General features: G+C 34.1%; 1 protein-coding gene across 1 annotated transcript in view; it reads left to right on the forward strand.

Annotated features, from left to right (window-relative positions):
* Positions 1-5936: 5936 nt before the first annotated feature.
* The window catches only part of LOC308640399 (uncharacterized protein), a gene marked incomplete at both ends in the record, with an annotated part of 40374 nt that continues 18419 nt past the window's right edge, over positions 5937-27891 (forward strand). The window contains 5 exons of the mRNA XM_081312325.1: positions 5937-5958; positions 7492-7704; positions 7758-8103; positions 8299-8581; positions 9860-9957. Of these exons, the coding sequence (XP_081168451.1) occupies positions 5937-5958; positions 7492-7704; positions 7758-8103; positions 8299-8581; positions 9860-9957 (962 nt within the window). The remainder of the gene's footprint in view (positions 5959-7491; positions 7705-7757; positions 8104-8298; positions 8582-9859; positions 9958-27891) is intronic.

Below are 27891 nucleotides of genomic sequence, written 5' to 3' on the forward strand. Positions count from 1 at the left end.
ACAGACACACAGATAACTATTAAAACTAGTAGGTAAATTTGACAAGGCAGTAGGATTCAAGATGGTGAAGAAAAACCAACTGTATATCCATATGCCATCAACAAACAAATAGAAAAAGGAATTTACAAATCAGTCATACCTTATTAGCATTCAAAATACTGACTACCTAGGGACATGTATAATGAAAGATATGCAAGACTGTCATACTAAAAAACATGAGAAAACAGTGTTTCAGGATATCAAGTGCTTTAAAAAAATCAGTATCAACAAGGATTGAGAAGTGGCATTGCATTATCTACACATTACTATCACTCTCCTACCAGGTTCTAGAAAGTAGGGAGGTACAAAAAGAAAGTATAGGCTTGCAAGAAACTATATGATAACTGTCAAAAGGTTTTGGATTCAGCCAAATATGGCTTTTAAACCTGGTCCAGCCACTTCTTTTCTGTGACCCTATACTTAACCTTGTAGATGGCAATTTCTCCATCTTTAAAGTGGAAATTACACTAATTACAGATGATTTTTAAGAAAATACAATTATGGGAGTTAGAGTTTATATTTAATATAATATGTTATAAGGTTAATATTTAATATATTAAAATTTATGCTTAATAATCAATATAAATTATTATTGCCATCATCATCAAAATATGGCTTCACAAGAAGATAGGATTATGGCTACAGAGGGCATGACAGGAGAAAAACATTGTTTTTAATTTGAAAAGTAAGCTTGTTTGTAGACTACAGACTTTATGTTAGTAGAATAGTAGAAATAACATTACAATTGATCAATTACAGTCCTGGAGGACATAAAAAAGGATAACTCAAGAGCATGGATGATAAATTAGAATTGACTTTAAAGATTTTGTTTATAAATGTGTATTATGAGAGAGAGAGAAATGAGGTGGGAGTAGAGTTCAAAAGATGAAAGAGATAATAGAATTCGAGGGAGTTCCCACCTGGCTAGTAACATTACAGGAAAATCATCTTAAAGCACATCAGGGGACCAATCTATACAAGGTATTAAAATGTCACTTTAAAAAGAAAATTACTTTTACCTGAACTTCACTGAAAGAGTATCTGAAGTGACCCATAAGGTATGGAAGAAAGTTTTTTATTGCTTTATTAGGTGGGAAAAAAGTTAGATATCCTTCCCTCTACCAAGAAGAGCCAAGCTTGAGTTAAAAAACAAGATTGCTCAAGTGCTTCATATAGTAGGCTCCAGTAACCTCAGAGCTGCTGCCCTACTGAGTGTGCTGTGCAAGGCCAGAGCCATAGATAGCCTAGAACTAGCAGAAGAATGGCTTGTACCAGACGTCATGCATTCCCCTGTAAGGATTATTTAACAGCACTGATTTGAAAGGCTCAAAACTGCCCATCTGGAGTAGCTCAAATCTTGGCCTCTCCAGTGAGTAGAAATTGTCCAATGAGGACCCAGGTGGTGGTGGGGGAGGTTAGAGAATAGTGGCATTAATGAGAGTCTGTGAGAAATGTGAAATGAACAAGAAAGGTACACATAGAAGGGGCTAATAAGACGAGGGAAAAGGAAAGATCAAGTGAGAACTCTGAGGATACACACACACACACACACACACACACACACACACACACACATTTTTCTTAATTTCTTCCCCTTTGCCAATTCTTTCTGCTGATGTTTGGAAGCTCCATCTTTCTCAATTCCCTCTTTCTTTTCCCTTCTTTCCCACCCCACATCACCATTGGCCTTTATCTTTGCTCAGTATTCTCTGGATAGCTACAAAAATTGTATTCTACAGTACTAGTTGCTTCACCAAACTCTTGATAGTTTCCTTTCTTATCAATAATTATCAAGTGTGGCCACTGGAAATGTGAAGGATCCAAATATGAAATTAAGAGGTCAAGGGTCCAGATGCGCTTTGTGGGACTCCGGGATGATATGCAAATTCCAGCTTCGATGACAATAAAATGGAGTAGAACATAGTCCGACAAACTTCCCTTTTATATACACAATTTTTGTCATATATTGCTGTAGAGAACTGCAATCACTCTATCTAGTACATTTTCCCCACTCCAGACTTGTTAGCATACACAGGACAAGAAGAATCTATTTGTTTCAGGTTTGCATACTTAAACCAGAGTATTTAGACATTGCCCAGGAATAATTACTGTTGTAGTTAAAGACCAGCAGCTACAGCACTGTTTGGGCCATTAATGCATCCCAGTTGGTTAATACCCGCTTAAGAAATGTCGACTGTTATGTCTTAACCATTACTAATTAATTACTCCAGCTTTCCTTGACTTTTTTGCGTGTCTGTGACATCACACCTTGAGCAGCTGTTTTAGTTATTCACTTACCAAATGCTATTTTTTCATTGGAATTGAAGGGTGGTCTAAGTTTATTTTCACATAAGTACAAAAAAATAATAATTGAAAGCAGAATATATCTTACACTGCAACTTCCCACACAACACAGATCTTCTTTCCGAGACAGAGAAATCTGCTAGCTCTGGAATACTCAGCAAGTTAACTAACCTCTTTTGAGCTTCATATCCTCATCCCTACAATGGGGGTAATAAGAGCAGCTGCTATCATAGATATCTTGCAAGAATTAAAGAATAATGCAGATTAAACATACAGGATCAAATGTAACAAATATTCCTTAATAATTATACATAATAAGTTAAACAAGTGGTAATTTGAATTTACTGTTTTCTGTGCTACAAAAGCACATGGCATGGTTTTAGCTGATTTTGTGCCATTTAAAAGCTCACCTCAATCTTGAAGTTTTTAGCTCTCTTACCTAAAGCAAAGGTCAAGGGTCCAGATGTGCTTTGTATGGAGGAGACTCATACAACATTCATGGTCTCTTTACACTGAGTGAGAATATGAGAAAGGAAGGGAGGAAAATTGGGAAAAATTTATCTTCTCACACAATCACTTTTTGAATGTAAAAGTGCTTAGTCAACTAAGAATTTTATGGCCTCTCTTACAATAATGATACTAAAAATTACTACAAATAGCACATTCCACTTGATTAAGGCTTTTTAAAACTTGCTTTTAAAAATACTGTCATGACTTACATGTTAAGGGATTTAAGAGAAAAAATAGAGAACACACCAATTAATGTGGCTGTGTTCAGCAGAGAAATGGAAACTATAAAAGATAATCAAATGGAAACGCTAAAAATGAAAAAAATAACTTTAATACAGATGATGAATGCTTTCAGTATACTCAAAACAGCTAAAGAAAGAATCTGTAAATTTGAAAAATCCAATAGAAATTATTCAAACTGAAACATAAACAAATAAAAAGAGTACAATAATAAAAAATCAAGGCCAAACATGTACAAACTATGGAAAAATATCACAAGTATTCTAAAATGTGAAATTATAATATCTGAAGACAGAAAACAATTTTTTTTTTTCCAAAAAGGCTAGCATCAAAACACAGACACAAAAATATTAGAAAATGCTATGCTGGAAAAATAGAAAATAAGCAATATAATAAAATGAAAACCCACATATACATTATAAGTATCGTATGCAAGCTTCTAAAAAATAAAAAAATGAGACAACCTTAAAATCAGCTAGAGAAAAATAAAAATATTTTATACAGAAGATTAGCATTACAGTATAATTCTCAGAAGCTATAAAATACAGATTGAAAAAGAAGAGTAGCATCTTTAAATGATTGAAATAATCCCTTTACCCAAACTGTCAACTTGGATTTCAAAAATCTAGAGAAACAAATGTTAGAACACTTCTCAGGAAAAACAAACAAACAAAAAACCTTCATAATTCATTGCCAACAAACCTAAAAGGAGGGTTATTATGGCATCAAATTAAAATTTGGATCTACACAAAGAAATGAACATTGCTGCAAATAAAATTATGAAAAATTGAATTAAATTCACATTTTTTCCTTGATTTAATTGTTCTACATATAACTGACTTCTAAAGCAAAACAGTTCAGTCTTTGTTTGTGTTTGTTGTGATTATGGTTTACAATCCATGACAAGAAACATAATAATGAGACAGAGAAAATGGGATTTTACCACTGAAAATTTTAAAGGTGAGGTGACATAAACTCTGAATGTAGACAAAGACTATGTTAAAATGGTGTAAATGACATGTGAGAAAAAGACTAAAGTAAAACAGAAAGAAAAAGTGTTCTGAAATACACCTGCTTAAGAAAAAATTGGAAAAAGGAAAAAAAAAGACACACAAACACATGAGACAAATAGAAAATAGTCAGCAAGATTATATATTATAATTCAAATCTATTAATAGTCACATAAAATGTGGTTAGTGTTAATAAATCAGTTTAAAGGCAGGGCTGGGGTTATGGCTCAGCTGTGGAGCACTTGCTTAGCACATGTGAGGCCCTGGGTTGGATCCTCAGCACCACATAAAAAATAAATACATAAAGTAAAGGTATTGTGCTCAACCACAACTAAAAATATAAATACTAAAGAAAATCAGTTTAAAGACAGACATTGATAGATTGTGTAAAAAGACAATAAAAAATAAAAAAATAAAAATAAAAATAAAAATACTGTCATGTGGTATCATCATTCAAAACACTTTAGGATAAAGTAGATATAGTATTGCCCCATTTAACAGAAAAAGCAGAGAAATCATGACTTGGCTTACCTAAGCTCACACTGCCACAATCTGTACTCACCCAGTGATATGTGACTTATACTCATTTCCACAAGCCGGCCAGTTTCCCAAGGATGCATGCTAGTGTGAACTTGTGCAACCCCCAACCCTATTTCCATAGTAAAAATGTAGAGAACGTGAAGAAGAGAAAAACAAATACAGTGAGAAAGTACAAAATTATATTCCTTAGTACCTTTACCAAACTCCTGATTTTTTTTTAAACAATAGTTATCTAGTGTGGCCACTGGAAATGATGAGTGATCTGAATGAGAAACCAAAAGGTCAAGGTTCAGATCTGGTTCCTTACACCAAAAGTTGTGCACAAAGCATGGAAGTCACATGGTGCACTAAGCATGAAAGCAATTTGCTTCTCTATCAAAAAGAGGAAAAGATTTTGCATTAGCTACTCCAACGTTGGCTTTATTCAACTGCTAGACCAATTCAGTTGCAAGACCAATAGGAAGCTTAGCAGCATGGCAGCCTGCTGACTGGGAGCCCTATGCCAGTGAAGGCAAAGTTTTCGCCCCTGGGTCTCCTGGAGTATTCAGGGCCCTGTGGAGAGCACAGCCTTGGGAATGACAGTGCCCTTCGGAATGGTCAAGCTGTCACCCTACAGATGTTTCCCATGTTCCTCTCCTGCCTGTCTCCCATACCACCTTATTTGCTTTACCTCTCTGAAATCTGGTAGAGTACATAATAGCCTAAAAACTGAAAAGTAATATTCAAGCATCCTTCACGTAATGTGATCCGTTATGTGAGCCATTGTAAGTCAATGGCTTGAGGGTTTCTTTTTAAATTTTCAAAATCTTATTACATCCTCTAATAGGGTTCTTTTGTGGATAAAAATGATTCAGGACTTTTTAAGTACGAAATCCTTGCTGCTTATAAATGCTAGCTAGAGTCACACAGGTATAGTAAGGAATAAATGTGAAAATAAAAAGGTAATAGACTTTTGATTGAACCTCAGGCTGTATATTTTTTTTACAAATTATAGGAACAAAAATATATAGCTCTCAGTTGTTATAAATAAAATCAAAATAACTTAACCTTAAATATCATTTCAAAAATTTCAAGCCAATGCATCAAAGAAATACATAGTATAAAATGTTTTATGTGCTAATAACTTAAAATTATGACATTATTTTCACTGAAATGTTTGAATATGTTCTTCCATTAAGAACTTGCTCCATCTCTAAAATTTATGTATGGTCCCGACAGCATTATTTAATGCAAAACCTTGATTCCCATTTCAATCCCTAACAAACTAAAAGAAAGTTCAATTGAAATGGGGGAATGAGGTTTGGTCCCAGTAACGGTAAGAGAGTTCTGCAGCAGGAAATTTCAAAAACTGAAGAGCATATAATTTACTTATGTAAATATTTGAAAATAACTGAATCTAACTTACTTGCTTTTGAAACAAAGGAAGCCTTACAAAGCTATTGTTTTATGAAACCTTTTGCATCACTTATCAGAGTGATTTCATAGTTATCCTCGACATGCTAAACATGGTCTTCACTGAGAAAAACCAGCCCAGGAATGAACTCATTTCCAATAAAGCTGATACAACTATTTGATGAACAGAGAAGCTCATAATGATTCCAGAAGTGAGAATAGTGTTTATTCAGTATGCTGGCAGAAAAAAAATCTTTCATTTAGATGCTCAGATCACACAATGAGATTCAAGAAGCAAGGGTGGTCCCAGAAACTGCCAAGATAAAAACAAAGGGATGTGGACTTCATTTACCATCAAGCCAGGCCAATACACCACTGTAGCAGCAGCTCATAAAAGTGGTGGTACACAGGAAAATGAGGATTTTCATGATGACCCTATTGATGTAAGCCTTCTTTATCTAATAATGAGTATATCAATAGATTATCTGCGTGAGAAAACAATTTGCTTCTCTATCAACAAGAGGAAAAGATTTTGTATTAGCTACTCCAACCAATGTTGGCTTTATTCAACTGCTAAAGTTCTTTTGCTCTCCTCCCCTCTCTACCCTTTCTCATTCTCAAAGCAGGGCCAGAGGAATAGTATTAGAGGAATATGGGGTCTGATCCACATAACACTCATGAAAATAAGCCATGATTGTTCCTTATTTTGATTGAATTGGATATGTCCTTTGGGTGAACACACTGACTATTTCTTCAGGTCCTGAAATTTAGTAGCTTTAACCTGATTTTTCAAATACATTACAGGACTCCATTTCCCCCCAGATAATGCTGTGAATTGTGCAGAATGTATACACCTGGACTTAGATGAAGAAACAGGCATCTGTTGAAGAGTGAATATTTTCTCTGTAAGCAGCATTGCACAAATTAAAAGGAGGTCACAAGCACTACCTTTCTTGGCTGGTACAGAGCTTGTGAGGAGCAGAGTGCCAATGTGTGGGCCAACCTCTGTGCACCTAGCCCTGCTTATTTCAATTCCAAGCCAGGCGGCCTCAGAAACAAAGAGCTGGTCACTAAGAGAAGACAGTCTCCGGACACAGAAATCCTGCTGATGGAGTCAAAGGGCAGAGGCTGCAACTTTTCTGCCCTCAAAAGGAGTGCCTTATCACTTAGGAAAGACTCCTGTTGACTCCCTACCCAGTAAAGTAAGAAGTGAACCAAAACTTCAAAAATGTACAGAAAGACACAAAGCACATTGTTTAAAGGACCTCTGAAGATGTGAAACTTTACAAAATAAGAAAAGAAATGGGCAGGAGGAAAGGAAGGAAGGAAGGAAGGAAGGAAGGAAGGAAGGAAGGAAGGAAGGAAGGAAGGAAGGCTGGCTGGCTTCAGGGCCGAATTTGAAGCCAAGGCTTCCTGCTAGTTTTTGGTCCTCAACGTCATTACTATGCCGCTGCAGAAGAAGCAGCTGCATACTCTGGCAACACGACCGGGGAGGGAGAAATTCAACCAGCGTCTGGGATTTTCGCAGAGGATAATTTAAGCCCCTGTTTCTCGCCGCTGGGGGCCGGGGCACCAGCCGCGGGCGGGGAGCAGGCTGCGGCGCGCATGCGCACACCCCACAGCCCTGCTCCGCGGAGGCCCAGCTGCCGCCACCGTCGCGGCGGGCGCTGTAACCGCGGCTGCCGCCGCTGCTCGGGCGGGCGTTGGTGCCTTGTGCCGAAGGGTCCAGTCGGCCAGAGGGAGCGGCCGGGCGGGAAGAGCCGGCGGCGTGGGCGGCGGCGCCAGAGGAAGGCAGCCGGGCTCCTGAGGTGCGAGGGCGGGCCGGTCCTGCGGCGGTGGAGCGTGGCAGCCACCCCGGGCGCCGTGCGTGCGATGCTGGGCGGGCTGCGGCGCTGAGCGGCGGGAGGCCGAGCGGCTTTTGCGGACCGCGGAGGAGCAGCAGGAGGACGCGCCGAGGGACCGGGGGCCGGGGCGGGCGAGGATCCGCGGGGTCGTGGGCCATGGACGTGGCGGCGGTGACGCGGGCGAACCAGGGCGGCGGCGCGGCGCAGAGCCTGCCCGCGGCCAGGTGAGGCTGGGCTGAGCGGGCTCGGGCGCCCGACCTCCGCTGCTGCCGCCGGGCCGCGGAGCGGGGCGGCAGCGGCGGCGCCACATCAGCCGCGGCGGCCTCGGAGGAAGAGGGGTCGCCACCCGGTTTTGTTGTGACCGCCGCTCGCTCGTCGCCGCAGTATTTCCTGTTCGGATTATCTTTTGCTTCCCCCAGCTGCCTCCTCCTCCTCCTCCGCTCACCCACTCCTCCGGGTCCTGGGTCGCAGCTGCCCTCGGCTTTGGCCCATCACCCCCGCCCGGGGACCCCTGGTGCCTTCGCTCCTGGGCTGCGGGGGAGCCCAGCAGAGACCATGAGGAAATTCAAGAAGGTGCTGGACGGCCTGACCGCCGGCTCCTCCTCGGCCTCGCAGCAGCAGCAACAGCAGCAGCACCCGCCAGGGAACCGGGAGCCTGAGATTCAGGAAACGCTCCAGTCCGAGCACTTTCAGCTCTGTAAGGTGAGCAGTGCGTGCAACCCTGCTATGCCGTCATCGGAAAACTGGGGTCGTTTTAGGGGGCGATTCGGGATTTACACAGTAGTGCAAGAGAAACGAGCGCCAATAATAATTGTAGTTCTCATAAAGAGCTCGTTTCTCCCCTAGCAAACGTTTCCTTGGTAGGTTATTTTGAAGACTGATTTCCCACTTTTCGTTGGTGCTTTTCTTTTCTAACAAGAAGCAATAATCATTTCAAGGCTCTTCAAACATATGATCTTCCCTTTGATCCATATCCTGACACTGCTAGCAATAATCTGAAAGCTTTTATATTATAACATTTTAATGAAATTCATCAATTTCGGGATTTCCTTTAAAAACAGTGTCTATCTAGTGAATATTGTTTTTCAGAAAGCCAAACCTGTTCAACCAGGTCTTTGCTCATAACTTTTTTCTTACAACGTGTCTGAGTGGCCTACTGTATGAAATCGCATGGTTCTTTATCATTATGTTAGGTTTAAAAGTTAGTACTGAGATTTTTGCCTGCTAATGGCAAGATAATTGCTATAGCGTTTTGTAATTCAGAAAGAATGATGCAGCGAATTAATTCACCAGCTGTTCAATGAGAAATACAAACGTGGTGTTTTGTTATTAATGTCAGCCTTCCTCATAAATATCCATGTGTTCATAGGTCAGAGTTTCTTAAAAGTCTGTATATATATAACTTTTTGCCTTAATACTCTAAAATTATTATGGACTTGATAGTAAATTGCAAAAACATTTGTTGTATTCATATCCATTCTGTTACAATTGCAAAATGCTTGGTACAGGCTTGATAATTGCTTTACCCAATACCTTGACCAAAATAATGAATTATATGACAACTTTTCCTTGAAGTACTTGCATTTAGCATTCAAGTAATGTTAAATGATGAGACAATTATTCTTGAAACAAAGCATGAGTCACATTTTAAAATCAATTAACAGAATTTTTGACTACTGAAAACGTTAGTAATTTGGTGTCAGACATAGCAGTATAGAACATTAATAGGAAATTTTCTTCTGTAGAATGCCAGTAGTATGGAAAAGCAAAAACTGAAGTATTACTCTGCAATAGATTTTTGTTTATTTCAGGTTCTGTGTTAATAACTAATGTAGAGTTCACTTTTTTTTTTAAAGTAGCACCTATGTGTGTATGTTTTGCATCAGGTATACTTCTAAATTCTAATGCCTGTATTGACATTTCTATTTTTAAATATCCTTTGCTACCTTGGTTGCTGTGATGACACTTGCCCAACCCTAGACTGTTCGCCATGGATTTCCCTATCAACCTTCAGCCCTGGCCTTTGATCCTGTACAGAAGATCCTGGCAGTGGAAACTCAGACTGGTGCTTTAAGGCTGTATCCTTTGTCTTTTTTTTTTTTAATGGTTGCTTTGTATTCAGCAGTCCTTTTGTGTTGCTAATTAGTTCCAAAACTTTAAAAATTTTCCTGGGTAATTGCAAAGACATGGTGTAATTGGGCATATATTTTGAGGAATTATGTGGTGTCGGCTTTTCCCTTAGGGGAAAATATATAAATATATTTATGTATGTATATACATATGTATATGTATACATATGTGTATATACTCATATTCAGATTGTATGTTGATGAGGCAGTTCTCAGCTGTAAAACATGTATTGGAATAGAGGTCTAAAGATTTTTTGTAATAACTATTTTCTTTGCAAGGAGCTAGAAATTTCTAAGGGGAAATATATTTGTTAATGCTAGTAGTCTACTGAGTGGAGTTTATTAAGGATGAGATTTAAAGACAATAGTATGGTGCTCATTTTATTTGATATTAAAAAATATACATGGAAAGTTTGAAATTTTTGTTACTATTTATATGTATATTACGTAAATTTATTGTTCTATTGGATTAGAGGTTGGATTTGAATTTGTTTCCCATATGTCTATCTAGAAAATCATTAACAGAAGACAAATGTAGCAAATTAGTTTTCTATAAAAAATTATGAAGGGTTAATATTTCTAGAAGTTTTACAGCATTTTCTTGTAAAATACATAGGAATTGTACTCTCTTGATGATGTTTTCCCTTTTATAGTCTTCATTTGTTTTAAAAGCTGTTGGGATAAGAGTACATTAACATGTTGAATAAAATAATTATTTTTCCTGGATATGATATAGTAATTTTGTGATAAGCAGTTTTTCAAATACTTCAAAAGATTTTTCAAGATCACTTTTTTAGTCTGAACAATAGAAACTTTTTTACTTCCTCTTTTATACTGTTTAACTTGAAATATAATTTGTGTTTGCTTTTAATATGGCATTTAACCATACTCAATCTAAATATTCTTATTTTTAAACTAAAACATAACATTTTAAAAAGAAGAAGCTTTGTTTATTCATCTGTAGGATATCTGCTTCCTACATATTACTGAGGTAGTATGTTGGAATAGAAAAAAAAAATCACAAGACATTACTGTTGTCAAAAAAAAAAAAGAAAGAAATGGGGCTATGGGAAGAATTTTACCTAATTACATTACAGCTTTTTCAGAATTTGAATTAAACAAATAAACTTATAATCTTTTAAAATATTTGAAAGAGGTACTGCATAGTGTCAGGATATGCCTCAAGTTTCATTTCTGATTTAGTATAGGATTTTCATAATGCTAATAAAAAATTTCAGATGGGTTTTTGAACTGTGCTACTAAGTGAAGTCCACAACACATAGTAAATACTAGTAGCACAATCATATATATATTTTAAATGGTAAAATCTGACCAGGCCCCATCTGAAATCCATGAATATCTAGGACAGTATTGTCTAAACTACTCTTGCCCAGATGTCTCAATAGTTGAGGCTAGAGTATTATTTGACTTAAATTGTTTAGATATTTTTATTTCTGAATCCAATAATTAAGATTTTCTAATTTAGGATTTCTGTTTTAGTCTTGTGGAGATGGGAATACTTAATTTTGTCCGCTTTCAATGAAACTCTGTAGTGTCAAGTCTAGGTAATTGTTCCAGAAGGACTTTTTGGAACTGAAAGCAGATTTTCCCTCTCCAACAAAAGAATTTCATTACTCAACTAGAATTAAAGTTAAATTAAATCTTTTATTTTTGGATTATTTTGTTTTTATTTTAAATGAATTCAGTTTTCTGTTTTCTGAGTGTGGTCTCAACAATTGCATAGCATATAATTTTTGTCCTTGTAATAGCCAGTCTGGTCCTTTATAATTTAATTATAAGTTCAACCAACAAGGCTATTTTTACAAAACCAAGTATTTGTCTTAGCCAATGTGTTTAACCCTAATACATTTGAATAATTAAAAAGTGGACACAAAGGTCCAGTTAAAATGTTGGGCCTACTGCTGATTGCCAGTTAAAAAGCAAGAATCAGGTGTCTAAAATTATCACTTGTATATGTCCTTTGGTGTCCATAATTTTTAAATATTATATGAGTAAAAGTGAGCCTGCAATTATAGTTTATAATTATACTCTAATTTGTTTCTTAGAACCCTTACTATATTTAGAATGAAGTCTAGAAAACTCTACCAAACCTGTCTCTGCTTTTCTTTTCTTTTCCTTTCTGTCTTTTCTTTACTTTTTTTTTAATGAGATTTGTGTAAACATCCCAGAGTGATAAATTGGCTTGTCTACCAGCAATACCACATACTCATTCCTTCTGTTCAGTTTAAGTAACTAATGAGCTTATATAGAAAATATTTTTTTCTTTTTTGTCTCATTTTCTACATATGTGTTTTAAGATATGTTATTTTGTTTTGTTTTGTTTTTATTTTTGAAACTAGATACCTAAATTTATAGATTCTAATTTTGAAGCTCCATATAGGTTTAGCATGCATATTTAAGTTCATTTATTGATATTGCCTTTGTATTTTTCCTATTGCAAATGATTTCTTTTGATATTTGTCTCCATTTTATTCTCATATTAGACTTTTGTAACAAGTCGAAAATGTACTTGCCCTAAAAAGTGTCTTAAGAGGAGAAATTCACTTATAAATAAAGTATTTTCCTAAACTTCACAGTAAAAAAGCATGAGAGTTTTTTGAAGTAGAACTGGTCGATTAGAAGTCTAATTTGACTGATAGTATATTTTCCTAAATGTTGGAGGACTATACTAAGCTGATCTGCCTACTTTGATTTCAAAACAAAATAATAATAATAAAAAACCCAAATAAGTAGATGAAAAAGTTACCTCTAATTTTATAGCTAGGATTAGTGAAAATTTGAGTCCTTGGAGAGTATCTTACCAGTGATGATGCAAAATGATTGGTGTATTTACTGAGTTAATGTATTACAGATGACTGATATTATAAAAATGTTTAATGCTCAACCTTCTTGGCTTCTGGAAAGATTATGAGATTACAGTGTATTTATTGATGAGATGGAGGAAAGCATAATTTTATAAATTTTGTATATAAAGTAATATGATAATGATGTGATTTAATTCTCTTAATTCTTTTTGCTATGAAGAAATACAGACAATTTTATTTTTTTGAGTAATCTAGGAATCAGAACTTGGGATAAAATAACTATTTTTCATATGGAAAAGTAAAAGGAAAAATGGGTCATAATTGAAAAATGAAGGTATTTTTAATGATATTGCCATTGTCTTCATCCAGTCTTTTGGTTTACTAGTATATTTTCATACCCTAATGTAATCATGGGCTACCCTGATTTTATTTTTAGGATAAATTTCATCTAAAAACAATGAGGGCATTCTATATGTTAAAATTTTAGGGATCTAGCTAGGTGTGGTGGTGCATGCCTGTAATACCTGGGAAGGCTGAGGCAGGAAGATCGCAAGTTCAAAGCCAGACTCACTACAAAGCAAGGCACTAAGCAGCTCAATAAGACCCTGTGTCTAAATAAAATACAACAAGTAGTGCTGGGAATGTATTCAGTGGCTGAGTGCTCCTGAGTTCAATCCCTGGTACCGTTAAAAAAAAAAAAAAAAGAAATTTAGAGACCAAGCAGAAAAATGGAATTTTAGATTGATTAAATTTGTGTAAAATTTGAGATTTAAAAAAATTATCAAAACTATTATCAAAGAATCTCCTTTATCTTTTTGATATGTGGAAAGAAAATACAGTGTAATAGGCAGTCTTTACTTTGAGGAGGCTTGATTCTCTTTTCAATTGCAGTGAAATGTTGCTGGATACATGTTTGCAAAGTGATTTTTTTTTAAATCTTAGAGTTCTTTTTAACAAGCATTTATTTATTAATTGTCAAACAACATTATTTTACAAATTGTGGCCTGAATTCTGGTTCTTTTCACTAGGAAGTCTTGTCTCCTTGAATTAATTTTTTTTTTACTATAAAAATGAACTTGCTATATTTGATGATTTATTAAAAAAATTCTGATTTCAACTAACTATATATTGTTCTGCGGGAGTAATGCAAAAGAAATGAAGGTGTGAGCCTTACTCTCAAGAGGTTTCCCGTCTTAACCAGGGGAGAATTATCTAGGGGCTTACTGACATTACACAAATGTAGATTACTAGAATTTGTTGCATTTGATTAATATTTTTGCATGTTATTAAGGATTCAGAATGGCAGGGAATAAGCAGTAGGAGAATTATTTTAGGCAGGCAGACCGTTGGAAAAGAGAATCATCATGGTAGTTTGAAGGATTAAAAAAAACTGTTTGAAATAATGATCCTAATTAGGTTGGGGGAGAAATAAGCCAGTTTGACAAGGACCTTGAATGTTAACTTAAGGTATCTACATGCTATTCAGTTAGGAATTATAGTTATGTAAGGTGATTTAACAGGAAGAAAGATTTTTTTTCATAATTAATGGGGCAGTTGTGTCATAGATGAAAAGAATAGAACAAGTAAAATCTCATAGGTAACTATTAATTTTATATGTAATAAAAAGGACCCAGAACAAATGTGGAAGAATGGGAATTGGAGGACTTAATGACTCGTTTGTATAAAATCTTAGGGAGTGACTAAGGATAAGATTTTGCACATAAAGCATCAAAGCTATTATAAAACACAAATGGAAAACTTGGCAAAGAGGTGGCAGAGAAATGTTGTTTGAGATTATGTCATCTTTTGCTTTTGTTGCAATGCCATTTTGAAAAGGCAGCCTAGACTTCTTATTTTAGACAAGAATTTGATAATACTTTTATGATTGATTTCATTTTGGGCTTGTCCTTGGCAATTTCCTGAATTTCATTATTAAATTTATATTAAAGCTACTATTAGCTTTTTGGCTTTGGCAATTAATTCTCTGTCAGTATTTCTCAGTAATAGTAGCATTTTGGGCAGTTTAATTCTGTGGAGTTTGTCCAGTATGTTACAGGATATTTAGTATTCCTGGCTCCTACCATGTCATCGTTGCCTTCCATGCAATGTTGCAACCCCAAGGCTCCCACACACTTACAGGTGGGATTGGATGAGTCACTGCACTTAAGCCTAAGTTCTTCATTTATTTAAAAGTCCTAAATAACCCCTACCTCTCTTGTGAGACTATTGTCAGGGTTAAACATAATAAATATATGTGTGTAGCTTTTAAGACCATTCAGGGACATTTTGATGAATGTTCCATATATGATTGTTATTATTATGGAAATTTTTTTCTGTGGTTTTAACTTTCAGGTCCTTCATTCATAGGTGCCAGATGCTGTTTAAGAAGGCCTCCACTTCATTTATTTTTGTAGCTGATGCAGTCTTTGAAGAAAAGATCTTTGAGTTTGCCTTTTAAATGGTCATGTTATTCTCAAAGACAAGTTTGCAAAATTGCTATTTAGATGTAAGATAAAATATTTAAAGTTTCTTATACAGGGTATGAAATCAATTAATGACTAGTAAGATAGTATTAGATTACTTGCAGCTTATTTTATTGTATTTTTACACAACATAATTATACTACTGAAAAAAAGGTTAAAAAGAGTTATAATCACATGGAGTTCTAGCTGTAGAGGAGAAACAAGGAACTTTAAATACTTTTACTTGTCAACTCTTCTCCCTGAAAGAGAACTCTGCATAAAAGGAAGAATGAGTGCTAAATTAGCATTTTGTCATAAGTCAGCTTATTTCTATTGAGTATTCTGTTTTCCATTTGTTTTTTACTATAATTCATTTGAAAATTATAATTTGATTTTGCTATCCTAAAGAAAAAAATGTAAAGAAATATTGGAAGCATTACCTTATTATTAGATTTATGTTCTCATTTTCAGACTTCTTTGTGAAGGACTTGAGAATTCTTTGACCTATGTCTATATAATCTTTTGATTGAATGTTCTGAAATACCTGTAAAAAAGGAGGTAGTATTGACTTCATCCCATTGTAGCTCCTTACTTTCTGTCTATTGACTGCTTGCTACTTGTTCAGTAGATGCACAAGTGTAATCCTTTGTGTACAAAAGAGATCAGGAAGGAGCATATGAATGAATAAAAACAGTCATTTTTCCTTGAAAGGGCAGCTCATTTTGAGTACTAAGATGGTAGATTGTACCATTTTCTTTGTGTGATAGTCTCATTATGACATAAGAAATTGCGGCATTTTTTACTACCATTAACAAAGTTTACTTTCCTTTCTTGAGTGTTAATGACTGATATGTAAATTTAAAATGAATTTACTTAAAAATGATAAAGAATTTCATGTGGTCTTATTAACTTTTACGTAAGATTTAGTATGGAAACTATCTTGAATTGCTGGTATTTGAGTGCTAATTTGTTAATTCTGTAGTACTTTAGAAGAGTAATAGCTGGGAATAAGTGGACTGTAGGGTTGATTATCACTAAATAAAAGATAATCTCTTGTTATTATGCCATTAATTTGGCTTCAAAGAGGCATGCTATTTACAAGAAGAAAATTAACACTTATAGGTTTTGATTTGTTTTGTAATGTTTAAATGAGAATTTTCTGAATTGATTTGACACTAGCATCATCCGAAGGTATACTTAATATTTGGTGATTGCAGATTAAAAAAATAGTTTTTTGATGTTTAGAAACATAATAAAATGATATAATGAGAGCATTTCATTATATATTTACTTTTTGACTTTAGTGCCTTTTATTAAGATGGATTTTAAACATAATCTAGAACTACCAACTTCTTGGAAAGCAAAACAAAGTGATTTAAAAGTTTATAAAATCATAATCCTAAAAGACTAAGAAAAAGTACTTGATACATATCTCTTCCCTTAGTCATGTGCAACATAAATTATTTAAGAAGAAATTGATACTTTCTGATGTACTTAGACTTTTTCCTGTAAAGACATTCAGATTTCTATGTTATATAATTATTTTATAAGTTGAATTATTTTGTAAATTGAATCTGTTTTTTATTTTTATTTGCAGCAATAAAAGAAATTAGTGATCTTCCATATATCTAAGTTTTCATTTTTAGTGGTTTTGAATAATTTAGACATATGGCTGTCATCCACTTTCAGATTTTGCAATTCCAGTTGCTTTACTATCTCATTCTTGTATTTCATTTTAAAAACTTTTGGGACATTAACTTTTTTTACCATGTAACTTTTCTTTTTTCTTGTGGCTATGGGTGGAAGGTAACTTGATAGAAGGAGGTAGGGAACAGAACTCTTGATAATAGTTTACTGCTTAGTACTCCATATTCCACAGTGAGCCTTGTGTTTAGCGATTCCTTAAGTCCAGAATACTCTTCCCTCTGTTTAAATATTTTTTTTGTTTAAAGACTAATGTCTCTGTGATATATATATTTTTAATTCATTCTGCCTCCAACCCATTTAGCCATCTTTTTCTTAGTTCAGCATCTAAAAATCTAAATTTCTACATTACCATTTAATATGAGAGTAGTATCACCATATAGACATTAAGTGTGTAAAAATAGATGTCTTGAAAATTGCAGCTGTCGTATTGGGTGGTATTTTTCTTTAAAATAATCCATCAAGAACATTATTACATGTGAGAAGATGCAGTGCAGTCCTAAAATCGCAGATCAGCAAAGTTAGCCATTATTCTCTGCTTTATCAGGAATCTAGAAGTTAGTATTCACTGTATGAATTATATAACCAAGAAAGAGAAACGTACAGATCCTAATGGATCAACTCAATATGTGCTGTAATAAGGATTATATAGAAGATGAGTGTGTGTGTGTGTGTGTGTGTGCGCGCGCGCGTGTGTGTGTGTGTGTGTGCGTGCACGCGTGGACACATGAAAGTAATGAATATCTAAACGTTTAGTTTAGGAATTAGTAAATATTTTCTGTAAATATTTAAATTATTGTATGCCTTATGATCTCTGACATCTACTCTGTTCTGCTGAGATAGCACAAAGCAACCACAGATAATATGTAAAGGAATGAGTAGGTGTGTTTCATTTAAACTTTATTTACTAAATTGGGCGATGGGATAGATTTGGCCTATAGCCAAAGTGTGTTAAGCGTTTGCTTAAAAAATAAATGCTGCCTTTTAAAAGTGTATGCAAAGAGGACTGTTCTAGATAGAATTACTATTGACATATTTATATATAAGTTTTATAAATTGCACTTGTTATGCCAATTGAAATTTAAAGTTTAACTCAGAAAAAGTATTTTTAAAAATTATCAATAATTTTTAATGATGTGTCATAACTGTATATCCTAAATTATTTTCATAAATGTTTTTTATCCTCTGATTCTGTTGAATTATAACTAGTATAATAATAAAGGTGCTTAATTAGGCATTCTTTGTGAGTAGTTCAGTAATCAGTTCTATTATTGAAGTCTTTATCTTGAGACCTTTACTTCATAATTTTAATTTAAATACTGCATTTGTAGCTTTTTCTTAGTGTTTTAATTAGTATCATATACATCTGTACAGATACATTTAGATTGATACCTTTAAAGATAAAAGTGAGTAAAAGCAATTTACTTAAGTATTGTGATTTCTTAGAGGTGTAAAAATGTTGAATGCATATCACTTTCATTTGTATAAGAGAACAACCTGAAAAATGAGTAATGTATTTAAAAAAAATCATAAGACTCCTAGAAGCACATTCAGGTGTTTGGTTACCTTCTTTAGAATCAGATATGGTACATACTTCTTTTGGAAAGGATGTATATGGTACTTTAATTGGAAAATGAAAATACACCTTCTTTTGGAAAAATTTTTATAATTGTCCTCTGTTTGCATCGTTCTCCAGTAGCAGTAAATATATACTTTATTCAGTAAATAAAATTACTTGCTTTATTTCTTTAATCAGTATTAATCCTTGTGTATTTACATGATGAATGTACATATATATTTATATTTGTCACATATATGACAAATAAAATGGTACCTGCTGAGCATATTTTTTTTATATTTACTACTGCTATGATTTTAGCATGAATGCTAGATTACTTTAAAATAGGGGTGAATGTAAAGATTTTTTAATAAAAATACCAGCAATTTTGATTTTATATACTAATCATTTGAAAAATAAGGTTTGCTCAATGAACGATGTTATTTGCAAAATGTATGGCTAGTCTTAGAAATTATATGGTTATTATTTTAAATACTAAGTTGTTTGTAATTGGAGATAATTTTATAATAGTTTTTGGTCTTGTTTCTCTTTTAGATAAGTGCAATCTAGCACTCTTGAAACTTTTCCCAGTGTGGTTGTCTGTTGAAGAGTGATTAATCCTACCCTTTCTTGAGAGTACATAATCTTTTCTTGTAATAGCAGTGTCTCTGCTTTTTCATAGCAGTACTCTGCCAAAGGTGACAATAAATCTGGTAGCATCAGCTATTTCGGTACTTTCTGCTAAATGCTTTCCTCTTGTGTATTCTTTTTTTCATTTTTGTCTTTTGAAAAGGAGGAAAAGTGTTGAAACACATTTTTCCATCTATTCATGTTTGTGCTATATTTTTCATGTGATATGTATTTTTTTAAAATTCACTTTGCCATATTGGAGAAAAGAATTTAGCCATTAGACTCCTGAGAATACTAGGATAAATGATTGCTTTTTCTTATATATGAGAATGTATATTCCTTCCTGTTCATTTAACCCAGATCCCTATTATTTATGGTGCATTTTATAGTAGACTGAGTTCATGTAAAAATTTAAAAGTATATATGATAATAAACATTATTCATTTTGACCTCTTCAGAGGCAATTCTAATTCCAAAACAGTGAATAATAAGAGTGAGTATATCCAACCACTCCACTTGGTTAATACATTGTTTAAAAGTTCTTACCAAAATTAATAGTGGGAGAGATAACTGGAGGCCTATTTCAACCCATTTAATACTATAATAACAGTTTAGATGCTGTAGTTACTTTGTTTTGGTATTTGTTTGCTTCACATTAAGAATCAAAGAAGAAAGATAACTAATCTAATTTTTTCAAATACCATTGGACAGTTACTGTAAAATGTTATAATTGTGTTTTGAGTTAAGGAGGTTTTAAATGTTGACTTTTCCTCTTTCATGATTATTTTTTAGCATTTGTTATTTTTTTGCTTAAGAAACAGTGCATTTTATAGCTTCCCTCATAAGACAGAGCAGAATGTTAGAATTATGACTCAGCAGTAAAAATTAAGTATCCACCCTTATTATCATGAGGGCATGGCTATTTTTCACTAATTTTTTATTCCTAATATATTAATTTGTAGACTAGATATAGTGGCACATATAATTCCAGCAGCTTGAGAGGCTGAGACAGGAGGATCACAAGTTCAAAGCCAGCCTCAGCCACTTAGCAAAGCACTAAGCAACTTAGTGAGACCTTAAAAAGGAATAGGGATATGGCTCAGTTGTTAAATGTCCCTGGGTTCAATCCCTGGTACCAAAAAAATTTAAAAAGGAGTTGTAAAATGGCCATTTTTAAGAGCAGTTTTAAGCTTATAGTTCCCATGTATTCCCCATTCACATTCATTTCCTCTGGCATTATTAACATCTGCTACCGAAATAGCACATTTGTGATGTTGGAGGAACCTACATTGATATATTGTTTTTATCCAAAGTCCATAGTTTACATCAGGGTTAACTATTGATGTTATACATCTATAGGGTTTTGAAAGATGTATGATATTTATTTATTAATGTTATATCCTCAAGAATAGTTTCAGTGCTCTAAAAATTCTCTGTGTACTACCCATTCATCTTATCGTTTCCACTAACTTTGGCAACTAGTGACCCTTTTACCGTCTTCATAGTTTAGCCATTTCTAGAATGTCATATAGTTGGAATCATACAGTATGTCCTTTTCAATTTGGCTTCTTTCACTTAGTAATATGTTTTTAAGCTTCTTCCATTTTCTATTCATAGCTTGATAGCTCATTGCTTTTTAACATTGAATAATATTACATTGCTTTGATGTGCCACTTTTAATTTATCCACTTTTAATTTATTTATTATTGGAAGGACATCTTGTTAGCTTCCAAGTTTTGCAGTTATGAATAAAACTTCTGCTGTAAACATCTATGTCTGTGCAGGTTTTTATGTGAATGTAATTTTTTTACTTTCTTTGGAAAAATACTTAGAGCATGGTTAATGGTGAGAGTATGTATGAGTTTTATAAGAAAACTCCTGAACTGTTTTCTAAAGTGACTGTCTGTGGTTTTATATGTTTATCTGCTACTTCTATATCCTCTTTTTCTTTCCTCTTTTCTTTCTATGCTGAGGATTGAAACTAGGACCTCATGCATTCTAGGCAAGTGTTCTACCACTGAGCTACACCCGCAGACCTTTATTTTGAGACAGATTCTTACTCATTTGCCAAATTGACTTCAAATTTATGTTCCTCTTGCCTCAGCCTCCTGAGGTTGCAGGCCTCAAGCATCTGGGGTTACAGACATTTGCCTGGCTACCTGTACATATCTTCTTAGGAGAGGTATCTGTGAAGGTCTTTGACCTATTTTTTTAAATTAAGTTATTTTCTTATTGTTGAGTTCTAAAAATCTTTTGTATACTTTGTACAGCGATTCTGTATTAGATATGTATTTTCATTTTCAATAATGCTTTTGCAGAGTGGAAGTTTTTAATTTTAATGAAGTTCATCTTATCACTTCTTTATTTCATGTATTGAGTTTTTGGTGTCACATCTGAGAATTCATCACCAAACCCAAGTCATCCAGATTTTCTGCTTTGTTATCTTCTAGGAGATTTTAGGTTTGCCTTTTACATCTAGGTCCATGATCCATTTTGAGTTAATTTTTGTGAGGGGTGAAAGATTTGTGTTTAGATTTATTTAGCGTGTGTGTGTGTGTAGTTAGTTGTTCCAACACAGTTGGTTGAAAAGAACAACTTTTCACCATTGTATTGCTTTACTGCTTTCTCAAAGATTATTAGACTCTATTTATGTGGGCCTGTTTTCATGCCCTTTGTTCCAATTCATTGATCTATCTGCTCTTTCACCAGTTCTACACTGCCATGATTACTGTAGTGTTGTGCTAAGTCTTAACATTGAATAGTGGCAATCTACTTTTGATCTTCTCATTTTTGGGTCTTTGGCCTCCCCATGTAAGCTTTCTCACCATTGAATGTTATTGGTTGATTTTTTGTAAGTGTTCTTTTAAAATTGAGTTTTTCATCTTCCCCTGTATTCCTAGATTTCTAGAAGTTTTTTTTTTTTTTTTGAAATGAGGGTTGGACTTTGTCAAATGGTTTTTCTTCATCTGTTGATATAAGCATGTGAGTTTTGGTTTTGCAGTGCTGGGGATGGTACTAGGGCCCTCACACATGCTAGGCAAAAGCTCTACCACTGAGTTTCACTCCCAGCCCTTAAAAAATTAATATATATATTTTATTTCTGAGATATGGTCTTGCTAAGTTGCCCGGCTAGTCCTTTAACTTGAAATCTCCCTGTCTTAGTCTCCTGACGTGCATACCACTATACCTGGCTTGTGTTGAAACACATTAGTTGACTTTTAAGTGTTAAACCAGTATTGCATACCTGGTATGGATCCCATTTGGTCGTGCTATGTGATTTCTTTTCATACATTGTGAGAATACAGTTTGCTAAAATTTTGTTGATAATTTTTGCATTTGTGTTTATGAATGATATTGGTTTATAGTTTTTTTTGTAATGTCTCTGTCTGGTTTTGGTATTAGATAGTCTGGCTGGCCTCATAAAATAAGTTCTGAAAGAGATTATAGACTTAAAATTCACCATTGAGCCCATCCCAAAGGCAATGTCATATTGTATGGGATAAAACTAAGAGCATTTACTGTAAAATCGTAAAAAGGATATCCACTGTCACTACGTCTATACTGCTTCAGAGGTATTGTGAGTACCAATTCTTCTCTCTCATTCCTTCTTTCATTGATATCATTTATTTTACTTCTACAAAAACATACATAGTGCATATATATATATATATATATATATATATATATATATATAAGCATATATTTAACTGTAATTTAACTGTATTGCTATTATTATTTTGAACAAATTTTTTAACTGTTATATTGGTTAAGAGTAAGAAATACCAGTTTTTATTTTGCCTCTACTCTTTCTCTGATGCTCTTCCTTTCTTTATTTGGATATGAACTATGACCTATATGATTTTCTTTCTCTCTAAAGAACTTTTAAAAATATTTCTTGTAAGACAGTTCAGCACATCACAAATTTCATTAATTTTTATTTGATCAAGTCTTTATTACTACTTTACTTTTGAAGATTATTTTGTAGGGTACAGAGTGCCAGTTTGAAGAGTTTCTTTTTCCCCCCTCTCTACACTTTAAATATTCACTTCTCTGTCTTCTTGCTGGCATGGTTTCTGAGAAGAAGTGAAAAATCATTTTTATCTTTGCTCAATTATAGGTGAGATATTTTCTCCCTTGGGTTCTTTCAAGATTTCTTCTTTAGTTCTGAGTTTCTGTAGTTTGAAAATGAAATGTCTAGGTCTGCTCTCCCCTCTCCCCCACATTAATTCTGCTTGGTGTTTTCTGAGGTTCTTGGATCTGTAATTTAGTGTCTGATGTTGAGAAAACTCTCATTTTTGCATCAAATATTTCTTTTTTTTCTTTCTAGTTGTCCTATTACATTTAAGTTATATTGTTTGTAGTTGTCTCACAGTTCTTGGATAGTTCTTATTAGGTTTTTTCTCTTTGTCTTTCAGTTTGGGTAAGTTCTGTTGATATATCTTCAAGCTCAAGGATTGTTTCCTCAGCTGTATCCAGTCTACTGCTAAGAACATCAAAGACTACATGTAGTGTGTTTGATTGCTAGCATTTTTTATAAATTCCTTTTCTTTATTTCTTAGTATAGTAGTTATGCTTCTTTTTTTAATAGTTTTTTTTTAGTTGTAGTTGGTCACAATACCTTTATTTTATTTATTTATTTTTATGTGGTGCTGAGGATCGAACCCAGCACCTCACACATGCTAGGTGAGCGCTATACCACTGACTAAGCCACAACTTCAGCCCCTTATGTTTTTTTTTGTACTTCTTTTTTTTAGCAGTTTTCCTAGAATTTGCAATATAAATTTATAACTTTTATTGGTGCATATGACTATATATAATAGTGACATTCTTTGTGACATATTTGTATATGCACATGACTTGATCACTTGCATTCTCTAGTAATTCCTCTTTTCCTCTCATCCATCCTCACCTGATTCTCTTTCTCATCTCTGCTGGTCTTCTCTTTTCATGAAGTCCCTTTTAAAATATTTTTGTCTCTAGCTTCCACAAATGAGAGAGAACATAAGACCCTTGACTCTCTGATTCTAGCTTATTTCACTCCTCAGTTCCATCCATTTTCCTGCAGATGACATAATTTTGTTCTTTATGATTGATTAAAACTCCATTGTGTATATATACCACATTTTCTTTATCCATTCTACTGATGAAGAATATCTTCTTGTTCCATAACTTGGTTCTTATGAATGTGCTGCTATAAACATGGGTATGTATGTTTCATTATAGTGTGCTGTCTTTAATTCTTTTAGAAATATACTGGGGAATATTATAGTTGGGTTACATGGCAGTAACATTCCTTATCCTTTGAGAGACCGTAATTTACGGTCTCACCAGTATAAAGTGTTCCTTTTCCCCCATATTCTCTCAAACATTTATTATTTCTTCTATTCTTGATGATGGCCATTCTAACTAGTTATAATTTGCATTTCCCTGTTTGCTAAAGATATTGAAAATTTTCTAATGTATTGGATATTTGAATTTCTTTTTTTTTAAATTTTTAATATTTATTTTTCAATTTTCGGTGGACACACATCTTTGTATGTGGTGCTGAGGATCGAACATGGGCCACACGCATGCTAGGCGATCGTGCTACCACTTGAGCCACATCCCCAGCCCCATTTGAATTTCTTCTTTTGAGAAATGTTTGTTCATTTGCCCATTTATTGATTGGGTTATTAGGTTTTTTTTTTTTTAAGTTCTTAGTATATTCTGAATCTTAATCCTGTGTAGGGAGAGTGGCTGATAAAGAAATTTTCCCATTCTGTAGGCTCTCTCTTCACACTCTTATTCTCTTTGCTATGCAGAAGGTTTTTAACTTGATGTTATCCCATTTATTAATCCTTGGAATTATTTCCTGAGCTTTAGGAGCCCTATTGCGGAAGCTGTTTCTTATGCCTATATGTTGAACTGTTTTCTTTGTGTTTCTTTATACTAGTAGCAGTTTTTTTTGGTCTAGTTCCTAGGTCTTCAGTCCACTTCAAGTTGACTTTTGTAGAACGTGAGAGATAGGGATCTACTTGCATTTTTCTATATATAGATATCCAGTTTCTCAACAACATTCATTAAAAAGACCATATTTACCCAACACATGCTTTTGGTGTCTTTGTCAAAGATTAGATGATTGTATATGTGTGGGTTTGTTTCTAATTTCTGTTCTATTCCATTGATATACATGTCTGTTCTTATGCCCATACCATACTGTTTTAGTATAATTTGAAATTGGGTATTGTGATACGTCAAGCATTCCTCTTTATTTAATTATTTGTTTATTCTCATTTGTTATGTATGACAGCAGAATGCATTTCAAATCACAGTACACATATAGAACACAATTTTTCATGTCTCTAGTTGTACACAAAGTAGAGTCACACCATTTGTGTCTTCATACATGTACTTTGGGTAATGATGTCCATCTCATTCCACCACCTTTCCTACCCCCATGCCCCCTCCCTTTCCCTCCTTCCCTTTGCCCTATCTAAAGTTCCTCCATTCCTCCCATGCTCCCCCCGCCATTCCCAATATGAGTCAGCATCCTCATATCAGAGAACATTCGGCATTTGGTTTTTTGGGATTGGCTTAGTTCACTTAGCATAATATTCTTCAACTCCATCCATTTACCTGCAAATACCATGATTTGTTCTCTTTTAGTGCTGAGTAATATTTCATTGTGTATATATACCACGTTTTCCCTATCCATTCATCTACTGAAGGGCATCTGGGTTGGTTCCACAATTTAGCTATTGTGAATTGAGCTGCTATAAATATTGATGTGGCTGAGTCCTGTAGTATGCTTTTTTAAAGTTCTTTGGGTATAAACTGAGGAGTGGGATAGCTGGGTCAAATGGTGATTCCATTCTAAGTTTTCCAAGGAATCTCCATATAAGCATTACTCTTATTCAGAATTGATTTTACTATTCTGGTCTTTTATTGCATATGGATTTTAGGATGATCTTTTTTTTTTAGTTCTTTGAAGAATAACATTGGTATTTTGATGAGGATTGAATTGAATTGAATCTGACTTTGGTAATAGGGCAGTTTTAACAACATTAATTCTATGTGTTCATGAACATGGGAGTCTTTCCAGCTTCTAGTGCCTTCTTTTTCTTTTATCACTTTTCCTTAATTTTCATTGTAGACGTCTTTTAGTTAGATATATTCCTAGGTATTTTATTTTATTTGAGACTATTGTGCTTTGAATTATTTTACTGATTTTTTTTCAGCAGATTTGTTATCAGTATACAGAAAAGCTATTGATTTTGTATACTGCTACTTTAATAAGTTTATCAGCTATAGTAGTCTTCTGATGGAATCTTTTGGGTCTTCTAACTTTAGGGTCATGTCATCTGCAAACAGTGATAATTTGACTTCTTTTCCTGTTTGTATACATTTTATGTCCTACTCTTATTTGATTGCTCTGTTCAGAATTTGAAGTACTGTTTTAAATGTAGGTGGTAAGAGTGGATATCCTTATCTTGTGATTTTACAGAAAATGCTTTCATTTTTTATTTACATTCAATATGGTGTTGGCTTTGAGTTTGTCATATATAGACTTTATGGTGTTAAGTTTCTTCTATCCCTAGTTCCTCTAGTATTTTTAACAGAAATGAGTGCTGAATTTTACCAGAGACTTTTCCTGCATCTATTGAGATGATCATGCCATTTTTATTCTTAATTCTAGGTATGTGATGAAATATATTTATTAACTTATGAATGTTGAAACATTCTTGCCTCCCTTGAATAAAACCAACTTGATTGTTATATACAATTTTCTTAATGTGTTTTTGAATATAGTTTGCTAATCTTTTATTCATGATTTTTGCATCTGTTGTCATCAAGTCCATTGGTCTTGTAGTTTTCTTTTCTTGATGCATCCTTATCTGGTTTTGGTATCAGAGTGAACTTGGCTTCATAGAATGCATTGGAAGTGTCTCCCTTCCCCTTCTATTTCATGAAATAATTTGAGGAGAATTGTTAGTATTTCTTTAAAGTTCTGGTAGAATTTATCTGAGAATCCATCTGGTTCTGCGCTTTTCTTTATTGAGAGACTTTATTACTCCTCTGATCTCGTTGCTTCTTGTTGTTCTGTTTAGATTTTGTGTATCCTCTTGATTCAATTTTGACAGGTCTTATGTGTCTATAAATTTGTCTGTATCTTCTAGATTTTCCAATTTATTGGAATAAAATTTTCATTACAACTCCTAGTTGATTCTTTGGATATTAGTCATGTCTGTGGTGATTTCTCCCTTTTTACCTATAATTATTATTAACTTGGATCTTTTCTCTGTTTCTTTTGGTTAGTCTGGCTGAGTCTTTATGAGTTTTATTTATCTCTGTCTCTCTTTAAAAGGACCAACTCTTTGTCATTTCAATCCTTTGTAGTTTTTAATTCTCTACTAATTAACTTCATTTCATATCTTAATTATTTTTTTCCTCCTACTGGCTTTAAGTTTGTTTGTTCTTGTTTTTCTAGGAACTTGAGATGCACCATTAGGTTCATTTGAGATCTTTCTTTTGTTGTTGTTGTTATTGGGAGATGTTTTATAATTTTTAATGTGAGAACTCAATAGCTACAAATTTTCCTGTTAGAATTGTCTTCATAGTGTCCAAGAGATTCTGGTGTGGTATATTTTTAATCTCATTTGATAGTGATAATTTTAAAATTTCTCCCCTCATGTCTTCTGTAGTCTAGTCATTGTTCAAGAGTGTG

The sequence above is a fragment of the Spermophilus citellus genome (assembly GCF_964194105.1).
Source record: "Spermophilus citellus genome assembly, contig: SCAFFOLD_131, whole genome shotgun sequence".
Lineage (NCBI taxonomy): Eukaryota > Metazoa > Chordata > Mammalia > Rodentia > Sciuridae > Spermophilus > Spermophilus citellus.